Source organism: Monodelphis domestica, chromosome 3 (assembly GCF_027887165.1).
Source record: "Monodelphis domestica isolate mMonDom1 chromosome 3, mMonDom1.pri, whole genome shotgun sequence".
Classification (NCBI taxonomy): Eukaryota; Metazoa; Chordata; class Mammalia; order Didelphimorphia; family Didelphidae; genus Monodelphis; species Monodelphis domestica.
The window spans coordinates 142,432,205-142,456,726 of record NC_077229.1 but is presented as its reverse complement, the minus strand read 5'-3'; the positions used below and the strand labels follow the sequence as shown (position 1 = coordinate 142,456,726).

The 24,522-nt window shown below is 36.8% G+C and overlaps 1 protein-coding gene across 2 annotated transcripts in view; it reads left to right on the top strand.

Annotated features, from left to right (window-relative positions):
* Nucleotides 1–24,522, top strand: part of COL14A1 (collagen type XIV alpha 1 chain) — a 297,645-nt gene that overhangs the window by 54,285 nt on the left and 218,838 nt on the right. For both annotated transcript variants that reach the window (XM_056823153.1, XM_056823151.1), the window contains exon 5: nt 8,888–8,974. In XM_056823153.1, the coding sequence (XP_056679131.1) occupies nt 8,888–8,974 (87 nt within the window). The remainder of the gene's footprint in view (nt 1–8,887; nt 8,975–24,522) is intronic.

Sequence of the window (24,522 nt, the reverse complement as noted above, 5' to 3'; positions counted from 1 at the left end):
AAACCATACATAACAATCTCTGCAGGCTACACAACGACTTGGAAAGACACATATTAATATTACCTGTTTTGTTGTATTTTTATTTGTATTGTTAAATATTCCCTAATTACATTTTAATATGGTTCAGGGTATACTTGGGAGTTTTGTGGTCTTCATGCAGCTCACCAGTCTTATAAATGACATCTCTTTTTGAGCCGGTCAAGATCTTTATGGATCCTGATTGTCTCAACCAGTATATTTGTTATCCTTCCCAGCCTTTTTTTTTTTTCACTTGAAAATCTGAGAAGCTTATCAGTTAGCTAAGACATTGATAAAAATGTCAACCAGCAAAGGGATCAGACTGTACAGAGGCTATTGGACTTGGTGATTTCCAGAGGTCAGTGATATGCTTTGAGAAAATAGGCTCAATAGAATGAATGGGAGATTGCAAGGATTAGTTAAAGGAGTCAGTAGTGTTAATAGAAGTAATGGTCTTAAATTTTTTGAAGAAGGAAGATAAAATGGTAACTTAAAGGACAAGAGAGATTTGGGAAAGATTTTTCTTTTCTTTTTCTTTTTAATGGGATAGAGGGAGTATTATTTGTGGGTTGTAAAGGAGTCAAGAAAAAGAAGTCATAAAGACAGAAATGTTCATAGAGATGCAGAGACAGAGACAGAAATATAAAGAAAAATACAGAGAAATGCAAGTCAGAGAAAGACATACAGAGAGATATAAAGGGAAAGAGAGCCAGAATTAGAAAGACAGAGATAGAGAGAAATTGTTGGATCAAGGTCTTGAAGGACATAGGAAGAGATAGAAATGGGGATGTGGAATTAAAAAAAAATAATTCCTAGGTATTTAAGGTAGATTTATACCAACCCCACCTATATCTTGGCCCAGGTTGAGTTCATTTTATACAGTGCATTCCACCTCCCCCCCTCCCCCCAAGTCATTATCACTTTATGGGAGTCAGGTTTCTCAGATCATTGAAGATTAAGAAATATGCATTTATTGGCACCAGTAATAATGCTACTTCCATGTTTCAAGCAGAAAACAAAATGCAGCTACACATTATATATTGTCAATAATTTGTCAATAGAGGAAGTAAAAGTGAAAATATAAACAATTTGGCTTCTGCTAGAATGCCCAGCTATGGGTCAGAAGAAGTAGGTTCCTCATCTCTCAGGTTCCAATTTGTTCACTTATAAAAAAGGGTTGGACTAGTTGATGTATAATCTCTTTTCTATTTCTGATTTTCTGATTCCACCCCCCCAAAAAAAGAAATCTGTGATTTTACTGGTATGCTTCTGGTAAGGAAATCTACCAATGCAGAATGCCAACTTTTCTGATATTTTTACTCTTCAAACATTGCTTCTGGCATTGAGAAGTTAAGGGTCTTGCCTAGTCATATAACCAGTATATGTCAGAGGTGGAATTTGAACCCAGTTCTTCATGAACTTCAGGCTGATTTTTCTATCCACCATGTCACACTGACTTCTTTTAAAATCATGCAAAACATATTTCTTTATTAGGCATATTTTTTTAAAGCAAGAGGGTTCTTTGCCACCACAAAAAGAGCACTTAAAAAATCTTCCAAAACACTTTAGATTAATTCTCTTGTTGGAGTTTAATCCAACAATCCTCTGAGGGAGGAATCATAGACACGAAGTTCATTTTCTGCCTGGGAAAATGGAGAGACTCAGTGAAGTGAAGGCTTACCTATCAATAGGGTATGAACCAAGTCTTCCTGCCTCCAAATATGCATCAGTGTCTACCATGTCATGCTGACTTTCCAAAACTCACTTACTTGGTTTCCTGCTCTGAACAATGGACTTTATCAACTTTTCTACTCTGGCATAGTCGACATAGTCTAGTTTAACTGAGAGAGTACTCCTTTTCTAAGAAACTTGGATTGTTGGTTCCTTCTGTTTTCCCTGGATTTTGGCCTTTGAGGCAAGAGCTGCACTTGGATCAGGATGGAGACAGGAGGGGCTGAGTTCTGAGGCTCTTTGGTCCTCAGCTGTCTTTGAAACTGGTTGCCTTTCCCCAACTCTCAGCAGACAGGTTTATGATGACAACAGTGATCCCTTTCTTAGTCAGAGGTGACAGGGATCAGGTTCTCCCTCCTGATTTCCCTACTTTCCACTCTTTTCTCCTTTAGGGTTGGGTTGGCCTGTTGGTAGTGTCATAGAGCAGGCAGAGGCAGACAAAAAGAAAGACAGACAGAGTGACAGAGATAGAGAGACAGAGAAAGAGATGAGACAGAGAGAAAGAGAGAGAGAGAGAGAGAGAGAGAGAGAGACAGACAGACAGACAGACAGACAGACAGACAGACAGACAGAGACCAAGACAGAGACCGACAGAGCAGGTCTTAGAATCAGGAATATTTAATTTGCCACAGGTTGACCATGTGACCCTAACCAGGGCAAGTCAGCCAACCTCTTAGTGCCACAAGCAACTCTCTAAAGCTATCAAGTACCAGTGAGGTCACTGATTGTTCCTCCCCCAAAAATATTTTCTGGCACTAAAAGTGTGGCAGTGTCCTGTATTTTGTTGTTCAGTCCTCTCTGGCTTCTTTGGGCCCCATTTGGGGTTTTCTTGGCAAAGACACTGCATGGTTTTCCATTTCCTTCTCCAGCTCACTTCCACAGATGAGAAAACTGAGGCCAGTAGGGTCAAGTGACTTGTTCAGAATATCACAGTATAGTAAATGTCTGAGATTACATTTGAACTCAGGAAGGTGAGTCTGGACCCTCTATCTACTTCTCCACTTAGCTGCCCCATTCTATAGGTCCTTAATAAATGTTGAATGAATGAATATAAATGTATGAATGAATGAATGAAGGTGAGCTCCTGGAGAATGGGAACTGTTTTGTTGTATTTTTGTCTTTGTAAACCTAGCACCCAGAGAATGAAGATGATGATGACAATAATAAAATTAGCACTTATAATAGCACTTGAAAATTGCTGAGACTTTATCTGTTTTGATCCTCCCAACAACCCTAGTTACTATCATAGCTATGAAATAATTTTTTAAAGTTGAATGAATGAAGCAAGTAGGGTTCTTATGGAGTAAATGGAAGGTTGCTAGGATGCTATTACCTTTTCCTTAGTCTGAACTTGGTACCAATTCAATAATCCAAATCAATAAGCACTTATTATCTACCTACTATGTGCAAATCATTCAACCAATATTTACTCCAAAGAAAGAACTATTGGAGTCAGATGGATGCAGATCAAAGCAGATTATCTTTCACATCAGTTTATTTATGGTTTTATTTTGGAGTTTGTGTTATATCTGTGTGTGCTCTTACAATGATGACCAATATGGAAGTGTGTTTTGCATGATAATAAAAACAAAATTAAAAATCTAAAAAAAATATTGAGTACTTAACTGATCTACATAGTAGCTATTGAGTGGTGTGGCAATCCCCTGATCTAGAAAATCTGTGTAAAAAATTTTGGCCTTTCCTTTGAACTAGAGGAAGTCTGAATTTTTTTCTTTTTCTTTTATGGGGAATTAATAGTACATTATTGTAAATTTTGTCACACTGACTCATAAGTAGTCTACACAGAAACTCAAAGCCCTGACCTTTAATTTAATAAGTTTATTCCATAAAACAAGAGCCTTATGGTGTATCAGAAAGAACACCAGACCCAAGCTCAGATAACCACATGACTTTAGTCAAATTTACTTTCCTTAAGGCCTCAGTTTCTTTGATAAGAGGAGAAAGTGGGATTATATTAACCCTAAGGTACTTTTCATCTCTGAATGTTTATGACTATAAGCTTAAAATGGTTATTAGTATTGAACTAATACCCAATGAAAGAGCTAATTTACATTGAGGCACCTACTTGGCACTGTAATAGATACTACTATTAGGGAATTATGGTAATAAGGAAGTGTTAGAGCCTTAACACCAGGAAATAAGCTAGGGGAAGACTGGGTCTTGATTACCTCCCTTTACCCTACTTCCTGTTCCCTTTTTCAATGGTCTTGCAGTGTTCTTCTCAGAAATGGTAACTTAAAGATTTCCTCTAATAACTAAATCCCACAATCAAATCTTTAACTAAGAGGTATTTTATTCTTGTGGGTAAAGGAGGTAGGGAGAGGGGAAAAGAGTGAGAGGAAAATAGATTTCCCTAATCTTGTAAATTTTCCCTGTTGATTGAAGATTTAAGATATAAATTTGAATTTAAGAAACAAAGTTAGTTTCCCTAAAGAGAGATGTTGACAGCAAAAGGCTGACAGGTTTCTTCTGAGCTAAACCCCAAAGTCTTCTCAGCACTCAGTCTCATGAATATAAAATGACCAAAGAGAGTTTGTTTTCTACCTTCCCTTCAAAACAGTCAGAGAAGAAAGTGAGGTTCAAAACAGCTCAAGCTGCTTAACTGCTCTCTTCAAGATTTCATGGAACTGTGACTCCAACTCAATTGATTGGCAGTTCCCAAAGTTCCAAGCCTCTTGCTTTTTCTGCTGATCCATCTTGTATTTCCATTTCTTCCATTTTAGCACAATTGATAGAAGGCAAGACTTAAGATCAGGACTGTAGAGAGCTTTAATTACTTTGTTTGAGAACTGCCAGTTTTTATCCTTTGACAATTTATCAATTGGGAAATGACTTATATTATTATATATTCAACTCATTTCTCTTTGTATTTGAGAAATGAAACCTTTATTAGAGACACTTGCAAAAAAATTTTGTACCATTATGTTTATTGTGTCTTACTTTTCATCTTATTCATCCCTTTTTAGTTTCCAACCTCTCCCTCCCCCAATTTGACTTTTTTTCTATCAGTCCCACTCTCCTTCTCTTATTCCCTTCCCCTCCTACTTTCCTATAGGGTAAGATAAATTTCTATACCCAAATGATTGTGTATGTTCTTTCCTCCCTGAGCCAATTCTAATGAATATTTGAAAATTCTCTATTTCATTGAAAACTCACTCCCCCCCCCCCCAAAGGATTATGCTCAGTTTTGCTGGGTAAGTGATCCTTGGCTGAAGCCCTAGCTCCTTTGCCTTTTGGAATATAATATTCTAGGTCCTCCAATCTTTTAGTGTAGAATCTGTTAATGTCTTCTTATTCTGACTGTGACTCCATGATACCTGAATTTCTTTTTGACTGCTTGCAATATTTTCTCCTTAACCTGTGAGTTTGGGAATTTGGCTGTAGTAACTTCCTGGGGTTATCCTTTTGCGATCTCTTTCAGGAGGTTATCAATGGATTCTTTCCATTTCTATTTTGTCTTTTGGTTCTAGAATATCAGGGCAGCTTTCCTTGATGATTTCTTAAAAGATGATATCTAAGCTCTTTTTTAAAAAATATGGCTTTTAGGTAGTCCAATAATTTTTAAATTATCTCTTGTTAAGTTTATGGTTGGGCTTGAATATTTAATTGGTGGTCACCAGGGATTTAATTACTAAATCCCAAAATGAATTACTCAAGTAAATGAAATTTGTAGTAGTTTATTTTTACAATAAAGGTAATATACCAGTCTCTCCTGAGTGACTTTTTTTCACTCCAAGCCAGAGTGACTGAATCCTTTCTTGATCATCATCCTGTGGATCCCTTTTTCCTCTATTTAAAGACTTTTTCTCTTGTGTCATTTCCCATAAATTTTACATCTACCAATCACAGCAGACGCTCCTCTCCAGGACTGCCCACTCAATGTATGAAATGGGTTTGTTCACACCTTTTGTAGTTAGTTAACCCCTTTTTATTGTTAAAATGGGTAGATCAACTTTAAATACTGAGTTAACACTTTGGGGATTAAAATCTAAAAATAGACAGGAATTACAATTTTATCTTCACTGTCAAGGAAAAGCTAAGTACCTTCATTGTTATAATCAGGAGATAACCAAATCCAATCTTCACACTCTTCTGGATTTATTTTCCTGGTCAGTTATTTCCCCCAAGAGATATTTCAAATTTTCTTCTATTTTTTCCGTTCTTTTGACTTTCTTTGATAGTTTCTTTTTTTTTTAAACCCTTACCTCCTGTCTTGGAACCAATACAGTGTATTGGTTCCAAGGCAGAAGAGTGGTAGGGGCTAGGCAATGGGGGTCAAGTGACTTGCCCAGGGTCACACAGCTAGGAAGTGTCTGAGGCCAGATTTGAAACTGGGACCTCCCCTCCCTAGGCCTGGTTCTCAATCCACTGAGCCACCCAGCAGCCTCCTCTCTGATAGTTTCTTGATGTCTCATGGAATTATTAGCTTATACTTGCTCAATTTTAATTTTTAAGGCATGGTTTTGTTGAGTGAGCTTTAGTCCTGGCAACCTTGAAAAACACAGAACCACTAAAGTTGTTAGAAAGCAAAAGTATTTAATCAGGACAAGAGACAGTACTCAAGATTCACAGCTACACAGTCAAACACTTAATACCATATAGAATCAAAGGGCTAGTTCTCTGGGAAGAGAGTCTCTGGGAAAACACACCACCAAAGGAGATTTCCCAAAGAGCAATAGAACTTGGAGTTTTATATACCTTTTGGGGAATAAAGGACAGGGAAGTATGATTTATTGGCTTCACAGTTGACACCAGGAAATGAATCCAGGGCAAGATTATCAGGGAGAGGCTGATGTTCTACAATGGATATAAAAGGATGATTCCAACCAGGGTCTGGGCTACCTGGAAAAGGTCTCTGATGAAACAGAAGGAACTTCTAAGACAAAAAGGGTACTTAAGATCTGATTATCTACTAATCCTACCTAAACTGGGATCATTAGGTACTTTAAGGTTTATTGTTCAGTCAGAGACAAGGTCAGTATGGGACTTTCCTTAAGACAAGTTTCCAAGGGACAGGGCAAACTTGGGGGTTTAAAAACACAGTTGACAGTTCTATCAACTTTGAAAAATGCAGAACCATTAAAGTAGTTAGAAAGATCAAGTTTTTAATCAGAACAAGGAAGACAATGCTTTAAATAGCCCTACACAGAGTCATGTGCAAGATGCCACACAGAGACAAAGGTCTGGGACTCTGGGAACAATGTCTCTGGGAAAAAGTACCTCAAAAGGATATTTTTCCAATGACCTAAAGAATTTGGGGTCTTATATATCTTCTGGGGAATAAGGGACAGGAAAAACAATTGATTGACTTACAATGGAGACAAAGGCTAGAGGAGACCAATCAGTGACTAGAGTACCTGGGAGAGGACATACAGTGGGAGAAACTTCTAAGACAAAGAGGGACTTGAGATTTCATTATATCTACTGATTCTATCTAAGCTCAGATCATTGGGTACTTTAAGGTTTATTTTTAAGCCTAAAATAAAGGATCCATCTGGAACTTCTCCCTAAGGCAAATTCCCAGGGGACAAAGGCAAATTGGAGGGGTTCCATAAAAACAAGTTGTCAGTCCTCTTTTCCATTTGACCAATTCTACTTTGTAAAGAGTTCTTTTCCTCAGTGAACTTTTGTACTTCTTTTTTCTAAAAAGCCAATTCTGTCTTTAAAGAAGATTTTCTTTTCAGTGCATTTTTGTATATCCTTTTCCATTTGGCCAATTCTCTTTTAAAAGTCATTTTCTTCTTTGGATTTCTGTACATCTTTTATTTTGTTTTTTAAGATATTAATTTCTTCAGTATTTTCGTGCCTTTTTTTACCAATTTATTGACAATTTTTTCATGATTTTCCTGTATCACTCTCATTTCTTTTTTCAAATTTTCTTCTATCTCTCCTATTTGTTTTTAAATTTCTTTTTGAGCTCTTCTATTAATTCTTTTTGGGCTTGAAAGCAATTGATATTTTTCTTGGAGGCTTTGTATATAGCAGAATGGACTTTGTCTTCGAGTCTGCCCTATCACCAAAATAACTTTTTAAGCTGCTTATTTTTGTTGTTGTTGTTTTTTGTTCATTTTCCTGAAATTTTCTTTTCTTTTCATTTAAAAAACTATTTAAGTTTGGGTTCTGTAACTGTAGTGAAGGGAGTACTGATCCAAGCATCAGGTTCTTTGTGTAGCTGCTTTCAAAACTGATACTTGGGATCTATCTGCTTTCAGTTCTTCCAAGGTGGTATGATTTAAGGAGAAATGTGTATAATTTAATACTCTCTGGGCCTGTGTTTTGGTCTGTGAATAACCTCAAGCACTCTTTTACCCCTTGAAACTATGACCAGAATCCCCTGCTCCCTTTTGGCTGCAAGTGCTGGTGGATGCTGGTGCTTCTCCTCACTCTGCAACTGTGCCCCAGGACTGAGACCTAGTTCTACATATGGGCAATGTGATGTTAGTCTTGCACTCAGAGCCAGCAAAGGGACCCCTGTAATCTCCTTCTGAACAATTGTCCAACCATCCCTTACTATCTGTGGCTAAGAATTCCAGAAGTCTTGGTTGCTGTTTCTGATCAGCCCAATGCCTGTTGTCTGGGTGGGGTCTGCTCAGGTGGTGTGTTCCACCTCACCCTGATGATGCACTAGATCCCTTGTTCTGGCCTTCTAAGTTGTTTCAGGCTGAACTTCCCCTTGTCTTTTTGTGGGTTATGCTGCTCCAGAATTTGTTTTGAGGTATTATATCAATGCTTTTTGTGACGTTCTATCAATGCATTTTGGAGGGAAATTTGGTCGAAATCAGATAGGTCCCTGTACTTTCTCTGACATCTTGGCTCTGCCTCCTACCCCCTGACTTATAATCAGAAGATCTTGAGTTTAAATTCTGCCTCATATACCCCTTTGTGTGACCCTCAGCAAGGCACTTAACTGCTCTATGCCCTGGTCTCCTTATTTGTAAAATGGGGACAATAATAACGCTTACCTTAGAAGGTTGTTGTGAAGATCAAATGAATTAACAGATGTAAAGTGCTTTGGAAATGAAACATTAACTATTATTATTGTTACAATTATTATGCTGGATACTTTTGATAATTCTTAAATATCAGTGGTTAATATACTTATTCATTTTTCTTTTAGTTAACGATTTAGAAAAAAGAAAAGAACCTAAGCCTAAAGAACCAAAGCCCAAAGGCAATGGAAGTAAACCATCTCTACCAACAGAAGGTCAGTAATCTTTTGGCTATGCTGTTTATTGGAGTATTCATATCACACTCGGTTCATTTGTGTTGTCAAAGTTCTTTCTTGTTTCACTATAGCTACTGGTTGCCATCTTAGTGGTTACAAGTACTCTTTTTCCTAACATCAATATTTGAAAACTTCCCTTTATTTTGTAACTGTAAAGATTTGGGAGAAAAAAGAAGTTATAAATTCCATGATTGTGAAAGCACATTTAAGCATTCATGGGCAGATAAAACTTATGTATAGAAGCAGAAAAGGCAATCATTAATTAACAAATATTTATTAAATACCTACTATATGCCATGTGTATTCTAGGTGTGGTGGATAAAAACATAAAAAATGAAATGGCCACTGAGTTCAAGGACCTCACATTCCTGGATCAAAAAAAAAAAAAATTAGCTATGCTATTCAGATAACCCAGCAATTGTCCTAATTCTTTTTTTTTCTGCATTCCTTTTATATGGATATCTCTTTTGTTGTTATCAACATACATTTATATAGTATTTTAAGATTTACAAAGTATATATTAATACATGTAACTGGTAAAAAAATATAAAGTATATATAAAAAAGATATGTGTGTGAGGATCTGGCAGGGAAGGAAATAACTGGATTGTTCTCATTGCTTCCATGGTAAAGAATTATCTAGTTGATGCTGATTGATTTCTGAATAAGTATTGAACTTTTTACCAGGGTATCTAGGGTTAAGTGTTGTGTTGCTACTAGCTGTATGATTTAAAGAAGTCCTCAAACCTCTTTAGGCCTGCAGCTCAAGCTATAATTGTAGTTATCCAACATCTTCCCTTCACATTTGGAGCTTACCTTGGTATATGATATGAGGCGTTTGTCTAAATCGAATTCTTGCCAGACTGCTGTCCAGTTTTCTGAATAGTTTTTGTTAAAAACTGTCATTTGCTCAGTAATTGTGGGACTTTGGGTTTATTGAATACTAGGCTACCAGTTTCATTTGTTTCTGAAAGGTTTATACCTAATATACTCCATGAATCGATCTTTTTCTTACTCAGTACCAAAGTTTTGATTATCACTGCCTTATAATAGAATTTTGGATCTGGTACTGCTAAACTGCCTTCTTTTCCACTTTTGTCATTTTTAACATTGATATTCTTGATTTTTTGTTCCTTGAGAAGAATCGGTTATTTTTTTTTTCTGCCTACATAAAGTAATCCTTTGGTAGTTTGCTTGGTATGGCCCTGAATAGTAAATTAATTTAGGTAGTATTACATTTTTATTATATTGACTTGTCCTACTAATGAGCAGTGAATATTTCTTTAATTATTTAAATCTTTTCTTATTTCTACAAACAATGTACCGTAGTTGTGTTCCTTTAGTTCCTGTGTGTATCTTTGTAGTGTAAAAATTAAAATTAATCTCAAATAATTTAACTATTATATTAAAAAGATTTATTAATTATCATTAGAAATAAAGGAATAAAAAGGATACAAAATAAAACCACATGCCCATGGCTAATCAGCCTGTTCAAAATCCCTGCTTACCACCATGGTGGCCAACAGGAAGGAAAGAGCAAGACCAGGAACACTCACTGAATTTATCCCTCTTTCTACAGGAAGTACATAATGGCAGGAAGCCAGTGGGCTCCTGGGAAATGTAGTTTTTAGGGTAACAGATTTCCAATTACACAGTAGGTAGACGCCCAAATGTTTTATATATTCTCTAGTTATTTCAAGTGGAATTTTTCTATCTCTTCCTGCTGGGTTTTATCAGGAATATAAAAATGTTTATATGGATTTATTGTGATTCTGAAGCTCCACTGGTTATTACTTATTTTAATTAATAAGTTGATTTTCTAAGATTCTTTAAATTCACTGTCATTTTATCTGCAAAAAAGTAATTGTGTTTCTTCTTAACCTATTACCTTCACTTATTTTTCAACATCTCATAACTCTACAATTCTTAAAATCTATGAAATTATATTTAAATTCCCAAGAAGGCCTATTTCCATTAGACTGTGAGCTATTTGAGAAGGGCAATCTTCTTTTGCCTTTTTTTTTTTGTACTCCCAGCACTTAGTACAGTGACTGGCACATTGTAGGCATTTAATAAATGTTTATTAGCTGACAGATTTTTGGAGATCCTCCTAAAAATTCAAATCCCAACCTATCCATTCCTGTCCATCTTGTGCGATTCTAGCTCATACTTTCCCAAAAGCTTGCCATAGGGGGTCCACCTAATGTTCTGGAGGCTTTGTTTTCCCTCTCCCAATATCACAAGGATACCAAAATAACATTGTTGGCATCTATTCCCCATTTTATTCCCAATCAATCTTTCTGCATCATTAGTCCTTCTTGTCCTCTTCCTAACACCATTTTCTTGATAAGATCCTTTACTGCTGTTTTTCTTTGGAGTCCTTGTAGATTATATTCTACAGCTTGTTTACACTCTCCCATTGCCTGATGTGTGATAATTCATTCTTAGTTCTTCACAGGCAGGAGTGTCCTCTATCTCACCACTATAAAGCAATAACCTTACAATATGGAAAATACAAAACTTTGCTTTCACAGTAAACTTGAAAAAAGGAAAAATGAAAACAAAACTTGAAACAAGCTTTTTGTCTTTAGGTGAGGTTAAGCCTTTCCCTTTTTAAAGCACTTGTGTAATTAAAGCTAAAGTACTGTTAACATAAGCAAGGAAAATATTTGGAATCTTTGTCTCTTGCTTGCAGTATGAACATTAAAAAATATAACGTGGTAATCGTCAGTCAATCAATCAATCAATATTTATTAAGCACTCACTAGGTGTTAGCTACTGCCCTAGGTGCTAGAGATATGAAAAGAGACAAAGGATAGTCTCTGCCCTCAAGGAGCTTAAAATCTAATGGGGGAGACAATATGCAAACAAACATACAAAGCAAGATATCTATAGGATAAATGGGAAATAACTAATAGTGGGAAGGCACTAGAATTAATATCAGTTGAGAAATGCTTTCAGTAAAAGATAGGATTTTAGCTGAGACTTAACAGAAGCCAGGGAAGTCCGAAAGTGGAGCAGAGATAGAGGGTCTTGTTTGTAGAACACTAAGTCATTTAGTCAGTAAGTATTTGGGGGGTTTATATTGACTGTTCAGAGGAGAATAGTACCTCTGGTGTGAGAGATTGGTGAGCCCTTTTCAGAGTTGCTTTCCTCTTTTGCTGTCCACCTGCCACCCAGCTGTCACCCATGACTCCAAGATGCTATATCATATTCAGTGGCCACACCTAACTTTGTAGATGGGTAACCTGGGCAGAGGGTAACTGCCAAGTCTCAACCCCATTGGTGAGTTAGGGAAGTGAAGCTTGGTTAGATATCAAAGAAGCCAAGGTCATCTTGTGGAGCCATCACCAATCATCTTAACTTTTGTCTTGCCACTGGCTTTCAATGACTCAGGTAGAAAGAGTAAGGCCAAAGACTTTATACAACTCAGCCTCACTTATATTCAATTCATGTGTGAGTCAGAAGACATCTCCAGTGATATCATTTTGGTCTCTTCCAGTATGAAGGCAACAACCAACTAATCAAGAATTTATTGAACGTGCCAGTCAGGCACTGTGGTAAGCCCTGGGGAACAAAGAAAAGCAAAAGATAATCCCTGTTCTCAAGAAGCTTAAGTCTAATGGGAATAGATCTACTTGAGTATTTAAATATGATTTCATAGAATCAATTAAAATATCATATCATAAGATCAGGAAGCATTGGAAAATAGGCCTTGTAAGAAGCAAAGAAGAAACAACCCATATTTTGACCTTTACATTAAAAATGATCATGGAGTCATAGGATCTCAGATTTATAAGGGACCTTAGATCTTGTCCAACCTGCATCTCATTAATAATCTTCTTTATACTATCTTCAAGAGGAAGTTATTTATCTTTTGCTCAAAGATGTCTAACAAGGGGAACCCACCATCCCCTAAAGGTAACCCATTCCACTTTGGAACAGCTCTAATTGTTTGGAAATTTTTCTTTATTTTGTGTACAAATTTTCCTCTTTGATTTTCTACCCATTATTCTTAGTTCTATTCCTGGATCAAAGCTAACATTTTTTTCTCTATGGTCTCCAAAACAAAAGGCCTCTGTATACTTGAAGAAATCTACTATAATCTCTAAATCTGTCTTTTTGTCATCATCTCCACTCATTTCCAATTAAAATGTGATATGCTTTATTCTGCAGAAGAAAATTTTATCCTTTTTCCCTAAACACTTTTACTTTTCAAATGTTCTCAATATATTTCAAATAGATCTAATTATTATTCCTTCTGAGAGACCAAATATGAAAATGCAAGATGAGTTTTAGAATTCTATGGAATTTCAGTTCCAAGAAGTAGATTTCAGGCAGTTTCCTTCTTATTAGTTATTTCATTGTTTTGTGAATTGTCATTCAGATGAGGTTTGCCGTTTAATAAAATCTGCCTTGATACTGGGTCTCTGATACCTGACCTTGACTCCTGGCATACCTGGACCATTATCTATTGCTTATCAGAATTCCTGATTCTGTGTTCTACCTGCCTGTGGAGACTTCTACTTACTGCTAATTACTGAATCTCTTTTACACAGGCTAGTGTGCTATTGGGATATCCTCTGATTAATTGTTTTGCTCCAGTGAGTCTGCCTTATTTTTTATCCCTGATTTGTCCCATCCTGCTTCACACTGAACCCTGGTTGTGATTTATTATACTGGCTTATGATTTTAAAATGTGTTTGGCAGCCATTAATTTAATAAGGAAGATATTAATGATATTTAGAAGAGAGACATGGTTTTGGATGCTATAAGTCATGTGGAAAACAGATTTATGATATTATCTTTTGAGGCTAGAAAAGGAAACACGTTTCAATTTTGTGGCAGAGAAAAAAAATTAAGAGAAATCTTTCCCAGAATGTTAGTCATATGGAAAGGCTTGGGTGAATACAGATGATTTATATTGTGGGGCTTGCTTCCAAAGAAATGGACAGCTTTTCATTTTCTCATCAGTGTCATGTTTAGTTTGAATGTCAAAATAAGTAAAGGGTGATACTGGTAGCAAAGGTGGAAGACCTAGAGGGGAAGACCCTGGTTTCTATGATTACTTCTTTTGGCAATCAATAGAAAGACTCCAGCCCAATATGCAGAATGAACTATTATCCTTCTGAGAGGAAGTTAAGCCACCTTTCAAAGGTGATAAAAGGGGAGGCTAGAGCTGACTGTGGGCACTGATGCTGGCAATTCTCTTGTTTTGTTTTTCCATCCTCAAGGAAGGTACTATTTGCATTGTCATTTTAAAGTCAATTTAGATTTGGTGGCTTCTTTTTATTTATCATGTAGATCTTATGTTATTTGTTTATAAGTTGCTTTGGATGATTAGATATAGTTATTTACTATCAATGCCATAATGTAATATTTAAATATTAATTATTTGTTAGATGCTATATAATATCACCTGATTTATGTAACAGAATAAAGCTTGCAAAATGCTTTCCATACATTATCTCATTTGTGCCTCTTGTAAACTCTGGGAGGTACATAGGACAATTAAGATTAATCCCAATTTGCTGATGGTGAAGTTTAGATGCAGAGAGATTGACTATGACCACATAATTAATGTGGGAAGTGCGATTTGAACTCAGTTCTTTCTGACTCCAGTTACAGCACTCTCTCCAAAAGAGGATGCAATTTAAATTCATGATAACAATTAGTGCCACTGAAGCCTAGTAAGGACACTTAGAGACCAGATTCACCTGAATCTGGTAGTTTCAGCTGTGGGGTTCTTAACCTTTTTTGTCATGGACTTCCTTTTGGTAGTTGGGCAAAAACCTATGAACCCCTTCCCAGAATAATATTTTTAAATTCTTACAATAAAATGCACCAAATCATAAAGGAAGCCATTCTATTGAAATATGATTTGTAGGGCAGTTAGCTACTACCAGGCCTGGAGTCGAGAGGTCATGGATTCAAATGTGGCCTTGGATACTTCCTAGCCCCCTCTCCTTGCCTGAAATGTCAATTTATGAGTTGTCTGGAGGATGGATTGGAGCGGGAAGGGACAGACTTCAGGCAAGGAGAGGGAGCTATTGCAGTAATCCAAATAGTACCTAAACTAGAGGAATTGTGGTTTGAGTGGAGGGAAGGGGAAAAGTGTGAACTTACAATTGATAAGGCTTTGCAACTGATTGTGTACATCCATAAACATTCTTAACCCAGTGTCTATGAACTTTAAAAGAAATTGATAACTTCATTTCCATATAATTAGTTTCTTTTGCAATCTTAGGTATTTTATTTTGTGCATTAAAAACATTATTTTGAGAAGGGGTTCATAGCCTTTGCCAAACTACCAAAGGTGTTCAGGACACAAAAAAGATGAAGAATTCTTGATATAATAGAAGAGTAAGAATGAAGAGTTGGAGATGAATTCAAAGCCCTTATTTTTAGACTCCTTTTCCTGGTCTTCTCTCCCTTACTTTCTTCCATATTGTGGGTGAAGAGAAAAAAAAGAGAAAGGCAAAGAAGCTTTGGTACATAGCATGCTGCCTTGGGTAAATGCTCTGAACAGGCCTAATCATTTTGCAAAGCTATCCAGTGAACTTGTGTCACAGGCCTCCTTGGAGAGGGAATTAGGAAGGGCTCACTATTTTCCCTTTTCCCAGGGGCTCTTACCAATGCTTAATGCAGCCCTTGTTGTAAAATCTCCATTTGCCCACCTAGAATTCTATCATAATGATGTGTTAGCCTTGAGGTACACACTGAACTATTGGTGCCCTTAGCTCATACCTATAGTCTAAATTATTTTTGTGCAAGATACTATCAATCTTATTCTCCTTTTAAAAAAAAGTTTGAACTAAATGGAAAGATCTAAGATTCTTAGCCGAAGTTTCTGTGTCATTAAATAGTTGTAAATTCATTTGCCAACTACTATACATATTCAGTAATCCAAAGCAAAACAAATTTATGAATAGAAGTATTTGCCTTTGAGCATAATACATATTTTTCCCAGTTGTTCCAGTGAATGGATGGCCTTTATTGTCCAGAATGAATTTTCCTTGTTGGTATTGTTTTGTCCTGGAATGTAGTGTTTCCATGAAAAAAAAAAAAGATCTTAGACTGATAAAAAAATCTTAGACTGATAAAAAAAAGAGTGACCCTGAATCTCTCTCTAATTTCAGTAAATAAGACTGTTTTCTTTCTTTTCTTTGTGAAAATTAACCTATTAATTTTTAAATTCTAATTTTTTACACTTTTTTTATTATTCCAAATGCTTACAAAGCCAAACAATATAAGCATTTTCATATACAAAGAAAATGAAGATAGTATGCAAATAAAATTTAAAATCTTCCTACATGTTTAATTTACATAATAAATCTCATCTATAAGTGCCCCAGTCCCTCTCCACCCTCCCGGATCTCAAATGATATCACCAGGGAGGCCATCATGTTCATATAAATTAAGTCTTTCATGTTGTACTTTTCTGTTCGCTTTCAAGGTTTATTGTTCTAGTGTTAGTTCTGAGGCTGCTTATAATGTTCTTGTGGCTCTATTTATTACTCCTGGTTTTATTTCATTATCTTGTATAGTTCTTTCCATGTTTTTAAAAAATTAGCCTGCTTGTCATTTCTTATGTATCCTATTAATTTTGAAGTGGGGTAACTCAGATAAATTAATTTTCTGAAACACTGAGACTAAGAGATTCATTTTTGTTATTGCTTTGATTGGTTTTGTATTTTTTTGTCTTTGAAATGTGGTTAAAAAGAAACTTTATTTTTTTTTCAATTAAAAACAAAAACTACTTTCCATCTTGGAGTCAATACTGTGTATTGGTTCCAAGGCAGAAGAGTGGTAAGGGCTAGGCAAGGGGGTTAAGTGACTTGCTCAGGGTCACAGCTAAGAAGTGTCTGAGGCCAGATTAGAACCCAGGACCTCCTATCTCTAGGCCTTTTCAATCCACTGAGCCACCCAGCTGCCCCCCATTAATTGATTTTTAAAACACATTTGATTCAGGAAAAAAATTTCTTGAAGACTTGAAGGCCCTTCTTATAAAAATCTCTCATTCTTTCTCTCTCTCACACACACATACATCAAAATTGTATAAGACTCAGCTATCTAAACAATAGAACTTATATAACATTTTGCTTTGCACTTTTCTATTGCACTTAATGGATAATGCTGTATATTCTAGTTATCTCTGTCTCCTATCTCACTACTAAAGTATAGATTGTGGCAGCAAGGTGGCTCAGTGGAGCTTGACTGGAGTCAGGAAGAGTCATCTTCTTGAGTTCAAATATGGCTTATACATTTTCCTGGCTGGGCAAGACACTTAACTCTGTTTGTCTCAATTTCTTTATCTGAAAATGAGCTGGAGAAGGAAATGGAAAACCACTCTAGTATCTTTGCCAAGAAAACCCCAAATGGGACCATGGAGAGTCAGGCACTACTGAAAAAAAAGAGTGACTGAACAACAAACTGCAGCTTCCCTTTCTCACTCAAGCCAGAGATAGTTTCTTGTCTAAACTTGACATTTCTCCCAATGTCTTGAACCTGAATTTGCCCACATTATTGACTGTGCCAAATGCTGGTTGAATAAATGTCCATTGACATTTGCTGACTTCCATTTATTAAGATGGAAAATAAGCATGGATGCTTAAATGCTCATGTGAGGCATTTCTTATTTTATCAAAGATATCCTATGCAGAATCCAAGTGAGATTCTCAAGCTGCTGCTCTTCACAGATAAGATCACACCAATTGTACTGAGCCCTGGAACATTCTAGTCTCCTCAGAGAAAGAACAATAATTGGAAAGAATCTATCCACACATCCACACTGAGAAAACATAATAAATTTAAAAACTGCAAATTGTTCAGACTGAAACTGAATTAGTCTGTACATATCTTAGGTGGGCACCACAGATTAGCAATGATCAGAGACCAGAATTGGTTAGTAAAAATTGATCATGTTGAATGAAACACATGAAGACAATATATAGATCTCTCAATAATGCCATATAGTTCACTGCCATAAAAATTCATCTGCTGAATACCAATATTATTCCAGTGATGCTATGTGTCTCGGAATTATGGGATAGTGCTATCTCAGACAGTGAGCAGCTAAGTAATATAGTGCCTGCATCACTGGGCCTGGAGTCAGGAAAATATGAGTTCAAATCTAGCCTCAGATACTAATTGTGTGACTCTAGGCATGTCAGTTACCTCTTTGCCTCAGTTTCTCATCTGTAAAATGGGGACACACTGGAGAAGGAAATGACAAAGCACTCCAGTATTCTTACCAAGGAAACCATAGAGTCAGACATGAATGAATGGCTGAACAACAACAGTCTCAGGAGCATTCGAATTACACATGACCCAGAGGGGGATGGAAAGATGCATAGGGTATACAAATAAATCAGCAAGTTGAAGCATGTTTCTAATGGTAATGAGAACACAAAGTGTTGCAAATGACCTTGAAGAAGTGTATGGAGGAGAAAAAAAGAGATAGACTAGTCATAGACTCATAATGAGAAGCAGGATAGATAACCTAAGTACTCTGTTGGTCTTCTTGAGATCTTAGTTTAACTAGAGGAAAGCCTCCAGGTCATTTGGTGTGTTCTCCATAGAGGATTTGTTGGAAGGATATTGGCCACTGCTCAGACATAGAGAGGTTGTGATCTATATTGGTAAAAGGAATAGAGTTTGCTTTGGAAATCTTCAAGTGCTATAAATAGTAGCTATTAATGATACTTATTGATTAGCTGACTGATTCTTTCCTGGAAACCACCTAATAGAGTTCAAGTAATATTATTCCCATTTTATATAAGTAAAAACAAGACCAAAGCTCAAAAAAGTTTAGTGATTTGCTCATGAAAGTATTCTTTGGAGCTTATTGAAGTCAGGTCATCTGATCTGGTGGAGATGGTAGGAATGAGAACAGAGATGACTCAGGCTAGATGTGACTGGAGCAGAGGTTTTGCAGACGTCTAGAGCTATGTTGGTGAAGATGTGGCACTTGTGCCCTGGTGGCATGCTCCATTCTACCTCTTTACCTGAGCCTGAAGACATTTTTGCATGCCCTGCCTCTCTGTTTAGCAGACCAGTGGGAGTACTCCCCCCCCTACTCTCTGGGGTAATTGGGGCAGTTTGAGAACTTGATCTTTAAAAGGTTCACCAACACACCTAGAGGGTGGTTCTGGGGTCAATCATCCTCTAGGTTGGCACTTTTGAACACCACATGAAAGGTATTGGAAGGAAGGTAATAGAATAATGAAGCTGGACCAAGAGTGTAAGTCTAGGCAGCAGTTGTTCATTGTTGACTAGTGATGGCCAGGACCCTTCTGGGCAAGTGTGATTTAGAAGATCATGAAGAAACTAGCTTTTTGGACAGTCAACAAGGCCACTTTGAACCTGTCTGGGGCTCATTTTCTCCAAGTTTGATCAACCTTTTGCTAAGGCCCAGGATGACCATTTGGTTTTATACCAACCATCAATTAGCCCATAGTTCTGAGTAGCTATGGCATTCATTCAGGGTTCAGGCTCTGAGAGTTTTAGCTATCACAGGTCCTTAGACCCCTAGCATAGGAGCTACATCTGATGGGAAAATCTCTTTACCCTTCCTATTCTTTGAGTAAAAGCAGACAGATAGACTCACAACACAATAAAGCTTTTGTTTCTTAAAAAAGAAGCCATTATTTTTACTACAACTTGGTTAATAATCACAAAAAGAATTTTTACTTGTAGCTTACTGCATAGTAAATCTTTTAAAGGTTTCAGTATCAGATAACAATCAATTAGGATTTCACAATTTATTCTACTTCCAGAGAATGATTTACTACTAGACCTTGGTCAGCAACAGCAAAGGGAAAAATGCTGGTGGACACTGGGATCAGGGCTATAAGTTTAGCGAGTTAGGATAGGACTGGCAGGCATACTAGAGGTCAAGTATAGGAAGATTAAGTTCATGAAGCATGGATTTTCAGGCAGATCCTTTGGCTAAGCAGGCTAGGTTAAGAATCTGGGAGGTGTAAGATAATTATGGCAGCTCACATTTATATAGTACTTTAAGGTTCTCAAAATACTTTACATATTTAACTCACCTAATACTTATAATACCCTTTGGATGTAGGGAAAAACATAACCTATGACTCTATACAGATGATTTTATCATCAACATAAACAGCAAACAAAGCCTCACTTGTCCCATGGGAAAACCTACCTGTGACCATGGGCCATCTCTGGCATCATGCCTTCCTTGTTTTGTTTCTATATAATGTCTGACCTGGCCCAAGAGAGGTTGTGGGGATCCATTACTCTGTCCTTTTGCCACCAGAGGACTGGTCTTGTGAGAAAACTCCCTTTTTCCAATCTAATTACTCCCACAATTCAAATAAGTCAACATATATAATCCACACTAGAGTGGTCTGCTTCTTTCTTTGGAATCCAAATACCTTTCCATTACAGTGGGTTTATACCTTTGAATAGTTTGTGTTCTTACAAGGGACTGTCATTGCTTTGTTATTATTTATTAATGAGCATCTATCTGGGTGTAGTGAATAAAAGCTAGACTTAGAAGCAGGTAGACCTAAGTTTGGATCCTGCCTCAGGACAAAACACTTTTGGTCAACTCATTTCCTCATCTTCAGAAGAGAGCTAATAATAGGCAAAGTAACACACGTTTATTAAATCATAGTGTCTGCTAAGCTCTGTTCTGACTAAGCCTTGGAATACAAATATATGCAAAAAGGAAGATAGCTTCTGCCCTCCAGAAGCTTACATTCTAATGGGGAAAGACTACGCACAAAAGGGAAGTTGAAAAGAGAAAGTGGGGAAGGGAAAAAAAGGGAAACCTTTGCTTGCATGATGTGGAAGTCCAGAAAGTCAGAAGGACATCAAGGAGGGGAATAGAAGTTGGTTAACCTGGGCCCTTCCCCAAAATGGAGGCCCCAGAGGAACTCATCAATGGGAGAAGGGGGCTACAGGGACAAAGGACTACTCTAGGGTGAAGAGGTCCCAGGAACTGAGGGAAGTTGCATGAAGTGTTTTCAGCTAGCTGGGTCACAGAGGTTAAATCTGGGGAGTCCAAAACAGAGGCAGAAGTAGAGTGAAGCATTATATTAGTAGCACTTATTTCCCAGGTTTGTGAAGAATAAGTGAAAAATATGTAGAAAGTATTTTGGCAACTTCAAAATGCTTTATAGATAGTTATTATTATTACTTAGTTCTTTAATGTGAGTTGCTTTTTAAAAGGAATAATTTTAAAATTATATCATTTTCACATATAGAGCTTGGGCAATCTTGAGATAAAAGGAAGATATGCTTTCTCTATGTTGGGATTATTGCTAGAATATCAAAAGTTTAAAACACATTTTATTTTAAAATTTAGACAAGGATGCTTAAAAAATTACAAGGTCTCTTCCATTTAGAATTCACATTATTAGGCCATTAATTTCCCCCACAGTAGAAGATACACATATAGGCAAGATGGTTTATGGGAAGATGGCTAAGAAATAAAGTGAATCGTGATTGGAGATGTGCTGGTAAATGTTTCCCAACTGATTCTCTGAAAAAAACAACAACCATACACAGTATATACACTTAAGTTTAATCTGCAATATTAACATTTTCTCCATCACTTTTTTAAGATTTAAATTTTTAATAGGAGATGGAGCCCTGGATAACTCTAGACAGCATATGAAAACAAAATAATCTGACATTGTCCATGTTCTAAATGTCTATCAGCTCCTCACCACTAATCACACTTATTGAGTCATTCAGGACCTGCAACAATGATGCAACTACAGGTCTGACTTTGGTCTCTACCTTTTGGTTTCCAGGAAACTGTTCAATGAAAAGTCTTCATCGATCAGTGTTATCATATTGCCAGCCTCTCTTACTGTGTCTGCAGACATGCTGTGGCATGGTGAAATTTGAAATGTGTATTTCAAGTCAGAGGAGTGGATTTAAATCATGTGTTAGCCATTTACTACCTGCATGGACCAGTCCTTTGTTCTCTTCAGGCCTTAGTTTCTTTGATTGAAAAAATAAAGAAGTTGTACTAGATATCCTCTGAGGTCCTTTCTAGCTCTAAAATCTTCAGGTCTATTGGTCCATGAGATGCCAATGGGTTTTCTTAAGAGCAATAGTAATGGGTACCATATCATTGAATTTTTGAACTGGAAGGGCCTTCAGAGGTCCTAAGTTTTTCATTTTATAACTGGGAGAAGTGACTTCCTTAAGGTCCCCCAATGTATGATTGGCCAAATTTTCTCCATCACTTTTTTTTTAAGATAGACAATCAACAAAATAGTAAAATGGGTACTTATTTTATAGCATTTGGTGATTTCAGAGGTGTGAATATTGAAAATTTAAACAATCAGCTCCCATGATTCAGTATAGCTGACTCTAGCACACCTCTGACTGGAGCCCACCTAAGAAGCTGGGGGCTCTAGAAAGATCAAGATGGGAGGAATGGGAGGGCCATGGCAAACAAAGCATATTTTTTAGAGTGAGATCCCAAATTATGTCTGATTTCTCATTCTCTGGAATGGCATGGAGAAAGCATTGCTGGGAATCCTGCTTGGCACCATGGATATTCATAGAGTGTGGCACATCTGGCCCCGACTCTACCCTGTCTTATTTGGATCAGACTGGCCATTATGTTAGCTTGATTCTCTTTCCTTCTAGATACTTGTTTCCTCAGTCCTGAATTTTCATTTGACTGAAGCCAATTTATAGCAAGGAAGTAACAAATTACATAAAGTTTTGGCTACTTTTATGGGTCACCAGAGCATAAGATAAATTGTAATTCCTAGAATGAAATCCGACATTAAAATATCTCAGAGTGAGCAGATGCCCTGCTTTAGGAGCCAGTGAATAAACAGTGCTCCCCTTATCTCCCCCCACTCTCAATTGCTCATAGAACTTTCATTTTCCTTCTGCCTTATTTCCTAAGAGAAAATATTAGAGATCCCAAGGGCTTTGGTTACAATAGAATCAAGGGAATGCTGCCTGAAACCTAAGGCTAGCAGATCTAGGGGGAAAGTTAGCAATACCAGCAGTAGGTTAAGAAAGTTCATCTTTGTGGAATGAGTTTGTAAATATAACCAGGGCAGAGAAGGTGGATTTTTGTAACTCCCAAGCTTTTACCTCAAAGAAGCCTACAGTATATATACATATATATACACACATACATATGTGTGTGTTTATGTATGTATATGTGTGTATGCTTGTGTATGTGCATATACACACACATTTAGCAAATGTTTCAGGAACTCAAAGAAGTTGGCTGTATGTGTGTGTGTGTATAATATACATTTAGCAAATATTTATTGAGCATCAGCAATGAGCTATTTACTTTCCTGAGTGGAAAATTCTAATGCACTCTGAGGGCAAGGAGATAAGATTCCCATTACAGATCTCAGTCATAGACTCTATAGAGTGCCAAAGTACCACAACAAAGATAGGGTGGGTTCTTGTTAACTCATGGGTAGTGAAGCGTTTCTCTATTTGTCCTTATAGGGAACTCTGTTTATGACTAAGATAAGGCCATGGAAGTTGCCTGAGGTATGTAGAGGTTAAATGACTTGCCTGGGCTCAAGCCATTATTAACAGTTAAAGCAAGAGGCAGGTAGGTAGTTCAATGGATAGAGAGGCTGGTCTGGAAACAAGAACTCTATAGTCTCAGAAGCTTCCTAGGTGTGCTTCTCTGGGCAAATTACTTAAACCCAATTGCTTAGCCCTTACCACTCTTTTGCCTTGAAACTGATATTTACTATTGATTCTAAGACAAAAGGTAAGGTTTTTTTTTAAAAAGAGTTAAAACAGAATTTGAATCCAGGTCCTTCTGGCTTTAAAACAGCTTATTATCTATTATGTCACACAGCATAAAAAATGTTGGCTTTAGAATCAGAGGAGTTGGGCTCAAAAATCTTCTACTTACTAAGTGATTAAAATGGAGCAAATCACTTAAACTCTGAGCCTCAGTTTCCCCACTTTAACCAAATCAAAAAGCAAACTTTGTAAAATACCTACTATGAGACAGGCACTGCTCTACCTTCAAAAATGAATCAGTGCTTAACTTTAAGGAGCTTAAATTCTGTTGGAAGAAAATAAGATACGAGCATATAAAATTTAGTTACAAGTTAGGTCTTTGATTGGGAATCACTAGCAACTATGGTGATCAGGAAAGGTCTCATGAAGAAGGTGATGCTTAGTCAGACCCTGACCTCGGAGGTCCAGATCTATGATCCTGTGAACTTAAAATTAAAGCTAAATTTTGATTGGCCATGTAAAATCTAGATCAATTTGTTTACTATCTCAGGGAGGAGATGGGGGATGGAACAGGACTGAATTGGGGTGAAGTGGGGAGTAGGGGTAGGGGTGGGGAGATGGAAGAAATGAGGAAGAGAATTTGGAACTCGAGATTTTAAAAAATGTTAAAAATAGTTTTTACATATAAATTGGTTTTAGAAAACTTCAAATGAATGAACCCATGACCAAATGGACAAAAAATGACCAAAGTTCATTGGCCTTTACAGTTTGTGAATTCCTTTAAGTATATACCTTCCATTC